The sequence below is a fragment of the Mchenga conophoros genome, linkage group LG3 (genome assembly GCF_057382185.1).
Source record: "Mchenga conophoros isolate Kocher_MC1m ecotype Shallow Benthic linkage group LG3, M_conophoros_male_GT1.1, whole genome shotgun sequence".
Taxonomy (NCBI): domain Eukaryota; kingdom Metazoa; phylum Chordata; class Actinopteri; order Cichliformes; family Cichlidae; genus Mchenga; species Mchenga conophoros.
Window position 1 is genome coordinate 38,714,860 of NC_140528.1, and position 6,305 is coordinate 38,721,164.

The 6,305-nt window shown below is 40.2% G+C and overlaps 1 protein-coding gene across 1 annotated transcript; it reads right to left on the minus strand.

Annotated features, from left to right (window-relative positions):
* Positions 1–1,006: 1,006 nt before the first annotated feature.
* Positions 1,007–5,423, minus strand: LOC146578546 (uncharacterized). The gene is made up of 2 exons (XM_085268662.1): positions 5,299–5,423; positions 1,007–4,844 (listed from the first exon to the last, which is right to left on the minus strand). The coding sequence occupies exons 1-2, from the start codon at positions 5,314–5,316 to the stop codon at positions 2,676–2,678; spliced, it is 2,187 nt and encodes a 728-aa protein (XP_085124788.1). The 5' UTR covers positions 5,317–5,423; the 3' UTR covers positions 1,007–2,675.
* Positions 5,424–6,305: the final 882 nt, after the last annotated feature.

Genomic DNA, 6,305 nt, shown 5'->3' on the forward strand with positions numbered 1-6,305 from the left:
CAGATCGAGGGAGATTATCAGTGGTCTTGTATGTCTTCCATTTTCTGATGATTGCTCCCACAGTTGATTTTTTCACACCAAGCTGCTTGCCTATTGTAGATTCACTCTTCCCAGTCTGGTGCAGGTCTACAATACTTTTCCTGGTGTCCTTCGAAAGCTCTTTGGTCTTGGCCATGGCGGAGTTTGGAGTCTGACTGTTTGAGGCTGTGGACAGGTGTCTTTTATACAGATGATGAGTTCAAACAGGTGCCATTCATACAGGTAACGAGTGGGGGACAGAAAAGCTTCTTACAGAAGACGTTACAGGTCTGTGAGAGCCAGAGATTTTCCTTGTTTGAGGTGACCAAATACTTATTTTCCACCCTAATTTACGAATAAATTCTTTACAAATCCTACCATGTGGATTCATGGATTTTTTTTTCACATTCTGTCTCTCACAGTTGAAGTGTACCTCTGGTGCAAATTACTGACCTCTGTCATCATTTTAAGTGGGGGAACTTGCACAATCGGTGGCTGACTAAATACTTTTTTGCCCCACTGTAGGTTGCTTAATATTTACGCTAAGTACTCTTTAAAATACCAGAGTAGGGAGGATGGTGTAGGTTTAAGTTTATTAGATTGATCAGTATTGCTGAACTAAGAAATATTTTTTTTGTATACAGGTATAACAGAATAGCTTTAGTGTAGTTGTTGTTTTAAACTTGAGTATGAACTTGCAGACTTGCAAAATGCAGCAAGATATTTTAAAAAACAGTTTTGTTGATTAAAAAACACTATATCGGATTCATATCGGTATCGGCAGATATCCAAATTTATGATATCGGTATCGGACATAAAAAAGTGGTATCGTGCCATCTCTAGTTTTTAATGAGCTGCAAGAACCCTGTTCTGTGTGAGTGGAGAACAGCCAAGTCGCCTCCTCTGATAAACCTCCACATGTACCACTGAAAACAGTTAAATTAGTTTGAATCTGAAATCATGGCTCAAACTACTTGTTCTGAGACCATTTCTTCATTTTCACAACAAACTGTTTAATAAGACAAACTTTACACAGAGTTCATCAAATATAACTAATGCTTTAACATTATCAAGATTTCATAATACAAACGTCAAATCAACAGGAAAACAGCTGCAGAACATGTGGATCAAAATGAAGTCATTAAAAAACAACATGTGGACTTCAAGGATACAGTAAATACACTAAAGTGAAAGGAGGAGCCAAAATTTGAAGGAATTTGAATTAAGTAAAAGTAGTCACCTGTGATCTTTACAATGGTCCTGATGTGTGCTGCTGTTTTTAACTTTCAACATTTCTTTGCTGCCACTGTGAATATGAATGTGGTCTTTGCCTAATTGAATAAAGGTTACACTGACTCACTGCTTCATCTTCTGGTACAAACTGGCATTACATGGAAGTACAGCCCAAAACTAGTTCAGCTTGAGTTTCTTTTTTTCTGGACATAAAGTCACAGCAGGGGTTGTTTCAAAGCTGGTGGACAGATTTAGTTCATTTTGGAGGTTTTAAGAGCAACTGCTGTGAAAACATTTGTAGTTTTGGGAGAAAATGATTTAAGAGAAGATTTTACCTCAGCAAAAGATTAAATATGAAGGAAGGATTGAAATTTAACTTAGGTAACACATAAAATGAATACAACTACTAAACACTACTGTGTCCTAATAAACAAAGAATAAAATGTAACAGGGATAACATTTTAGAGAATTAAAATCCCTCAAAGGAAAAATAATAAACTTGATATGCATATCTATACATGCAGCTTCCTAAATGTAGCATTCAGGATTATTCACTGTAGCTCCAGAAATCAGAGCTACCTCATCAGATCCAAGTGTGACATCAGCTGACACTCTTTACAGGAGATTCCATCTGAACTCTGTGGAGCCTGATCTCAAGGTTTTTAAGTCTGAGCCTGAAACCAGAAGAGGATCTTTCTCTCTCTTCAGATTCATTGTGATCCAGTGATTTCAGTCCTGCATGATCAGGCTGATGTTTGCACAGAGCAGATAATGAAGTGAAGGTTTTTGCACATTGGTAACAGTGAAACAGTTTATTTACAGCGTGGGATCGTTTGTGTTCGGAGTATGAACTGAGATTCCTGAAGCTCTTGTCACACTGGTCACAGCTGAATTTCACTTCCATGTGTGTACGTTCATGTTTGTTACGATGACCTGATTGTGAGAAGCTTTTGTCACAGTGTCTGCACTTGTGTGGTGTCTCTCCTGTGTGGATTCCCTTATGCTTTTTCATTGAGCTCATGTTCAGTGGTGAAGGATGACCCACACTGGTCACAGATGTGCTTTTTGACCCCACTGTGGAAGAGTTCATGTATTTTTAATGTGCTTGGTGTGTGGAAGCCTCTCCCGCATTCTTTGCAGTAGTTCATTTTGTCTCCAGTGTGGCTATGTTGATGTGGTTTTATGTGGTTGTGGTTGATGATTGGAAGTCTTTCTAAAAAGATCACAGAAAAATGCTTTCCCACCACCACAGTGACGACAGGGTTGAGAAATGGATCCATGTGCTTCGCTCCACTTCTAAACAAAGACATTGTAAGTCGAGGAATTCCTCCATAAGTTTACTGATCATATTTGTTCCAAACAATCAGGTTAAAATTACAAGATAAAAAATTAAAGACATCCTCACAGTAACTGCACTTGTAGAGTTACTTTCTGGTGTGGATCTGTTGGTGTTTTTTCAGCTGATGTGGAGATTTAAAAGACTTTCCACACAAGTCACAGCTGTAAGGTTTAACTCCACTGTGGATGAGTTGGTGTGTTTTTAAGTTTATAGCGTGGGTAAAAGACTTTCCACACAAGTCACAGCTGTAAGGTTTAACTCCACTGTGGATGACGTGGTGTCGTTTTAAGCCCCCAGCCTGGGTAAAAGACTTTCCACACAACTCACAGCTGTAAGGTTTAACTCCACTGTGGATGAGTTGGTGTGTTTTTAAGTTTATAGCGTGGGTAAAAGACTTTCCACACAAGTCACAGCTGTAAGGTTTAACTCCACTGTGGATGACGTGGTGTCGTTTTAAGCCCCCAGCCTGGGTAAAACGCTTTCCACACAACTCACAGCTGTAAGGTTTAACTCCACTGTGGATGAGTTGGTGTGTTTTTAAGTTTACAGCGTGGGTAAAAGACTTTCCACACAAGTCACAGCTGTAAGGTTTAACTCCACTGTGGATGACTTGGTGTTTTTTTAGGTTATCAGCCAGGGTAAAAGACTTTCCACACAAGTCACAGCTGTACGCTTTAACTCCACTGTGGATGATTTGGTGTGTTTTTAGGTTTTGAGCCAGGGTAAAAGACTTTCCACACAAGTCACAGATGTATGCTTTAACTCCACTGTGGATGAGTTGGTGAGTTTTTAAGCCCCCAGCCTGGGTAAAAGACTTTCCACACAACTCACAGCTGTAAGGTTTAAATCCACTGTGGATGAGTTTGTGTGTTTTTAAGCTTCCAGCGTGGGTAAAAGACTTTCCACACAGGTCACAGTTGTACGCTTTAACTCCACTGTGGATGATTTGGTGTCTTTTTAGGTTTTGAGCCAGGGTAAAAGACTTTCCACACAGGTCACAGTTGTACGCTTTAACTCCACTGTGGATGACTTTGTGTGTTTTTAAGCTTCCAGCGTGGGTAAAAGACTTTCCACACAAGTCACAGCTGTACGCTTTAACTCCACTGTGGATGATTTGGTGTATTTTTAGGTTTTGAGCCAGGGTAAAAGACTTTCCACACAAGTCACAGATGTACGCTTTAACTCCACTGTGGATGAGTTGGTGAGTTTTTAAGCCCCCAGCCTTGGTAAAAGACTTTCCACACAACTCACAGCTGTAAGATTTAACTCCACTGTGGATGATTTGGTGGATTTTTAAGCTTCCAGCGTGGGTAAAAGACTTTCCACACAACTCACAGCTGTAAGGTTTAAATCCACTGTGGATGAGTTTGTGTGTTTTTAAGCTTCCAGCGTGGGTAAAAGACTCTCCACACAAGTCACAGCTGTAAGGTTTAACTCCACTGTGGATGAGTTGGTGTTTTTTTAGGCTTTGAGCCCAGGTAAAATCCTTCCCACACAAGTCACAGCTGTAAGGTTTAACTCCAGTGTGGATGAGTTGGTGTGTTTTTAAATATCCAGCCAGGGTAAAAGACTTTCCACACAAGTCACAGCTGTGAGGTTTAACTCCACTGTGGTTGAGTTGGTGTTTTTTTAGGCTTTGAGCCCAGGTAAAATCCTTCCCACACAACTCACAGCTGTAAGGTTTAACTCCAGTGTGGATGAGTTGGTGTCTTTTTAAGTCTCCAGCCTGGGTAAAAGACTTTCCACACAAGTCACAGCTGTAAGGTTTAACTCCACTGTGGATGAGTTGGTGTTTTTTTAGGCTTAGAGCCCAGGTAAAATCCTTCCCACACAAGTCACAGCTGTAAGGTTTAACTCCAGTGTGGATGAGTTGGTGTTTTTTTAAGTGTCCAGCCAAGGTAAAAGACTTTCCACACAAGTCACAGCTGTAAGGTTTAACTCCAGTGTGGATGAGTTGGTGTTTTTTTAAGTGTCCAGCCAAGGTAAAAGACTTTCCACACAAGTCACAGCTGTAAGGTTTAACTCCAGTGTGGATGAGTTGGTGTGTTTTTAAATATCCAGCCAGGGTAAAAGACTTTCCACACAAGTCACAGCTGTGAGGTTTAACTCCACTGTGGATGAGTTGGTGTCTTTTTAAGTGTCCAGCCCGGGTAAAATCCTTCCCACACTCATCACAGCTGTAGGTTTTCTTTCCTTTTCTTCTGTGAGGTTTGTCGGCCTCCTGAGAGCGCTGACTTCTTGCTCCATGTTGGTCCTGCAGTGACAGAGATACAAACAGAGGCAGTGAGTGAAATGCAGTCGTGGAACAAACTGAAACTCCCTCCATTGGTGGAATCAGACATGTCAAAAAACACATTGTAGGTGTGTTACCACCACCTTCTGGTGATAGTATCACATTACAATGATGTGCTACAATGAGAGTTGTAATGAAAATGACATTATTGAAGAAATATTGATCATCAAAGAAACTCTTTTACTTCAGAAAAAAATTTGAGTTCAACTGATGATATTGTTGTTTCAATGTGTGTAGAGAAAATATGATCTTTGTATTTTCTTGTAACTTCTGTGGTTTTTGGTTGTGAATGTAGATTCTGTATATATGGAGGAGCCCAGGATGGAAAAGATAAAGCTGCTGTTAACAGGTTTTTAAAAACCAACCAGCTGTGCACGCAGTTTCAATAACAGTGTAACTGTGATGTTTTTCTTACCTTTTGTGTTGAAGTCATTGTTTCCTCTGTAGTGGCTGAGCTGAGTCCAAATGGCTGAAATTGTTCCTCTGCTGCACCACCAGACTCTTCTCCTCCTGTTACTCAGCTGGGACACAAAAAGTATATATTTGTATTTTATCCCTGACAAAAAGAAGCAGAGCAAATAAACATGACTAAACTCCTCAGTGACAACAATACCTATGAAGCTTCAAGGTGAAACCCCAGAAGCAACTACAAAAAGAAAGTCATCAGTTGCCTACAAGAACTTGAAAGGGAAAAACCACTGACCCCCCCTGCACATCACCACCTTTACCCAGGGGATGCTACACCCTGTATATATGGACTTCCATAGATCCACAAGACGGAGTCCTGATCAGTCTTAATGGTAGCAGTATAAACTCAGCCACCTACAACATTTCAAGCACCTCATTACCATCCTAGCTCCCCTAGGATGGTAATGAGGACTTTAAAAAACATTTCGAAACTCACTATGTTAATGTGGAATTATTTTACAAATGGAGAATTTATTCTACAATTCATTATTTAAGCACAGAATTCTTTATTTTGATGTGCGTGGCTCTTGTTGTCCTCCATATGTCACAGGCTGGGTCTCTGACCCAGCGCTCTGAGTTTATGTTTGTATTTGTCTCATTTGGTTATGTGATTAGTTTTGTGTCTTTTCCTATCTGTCTTTAGTTTGGGCTGTTATTGTTTATTGTTCCTCTGATTTTCTATGTTTTGGGTTCTTGTATTATTCATCACGCATTAGGTTTGTTAAGTTTGTATTGTCATGTCTAGTTTTAGTGTTTCCTGTTTTATTCTGACAGTGTCATGTGTTCTTTGTTCATTGTATTTAGCTTTCCTCTCCTGGTCCTGTCATTAGGTTTATGTCAGTCAGCTGTTCCCCCATGTGTCCCCACTTCCCCTGATCACCTCATGTCTGTATTTAAGCCTTTTGTTTTCTTCATGCCATTGTCGGTTCGTCTGTTTACCTCACCTCAGTCATA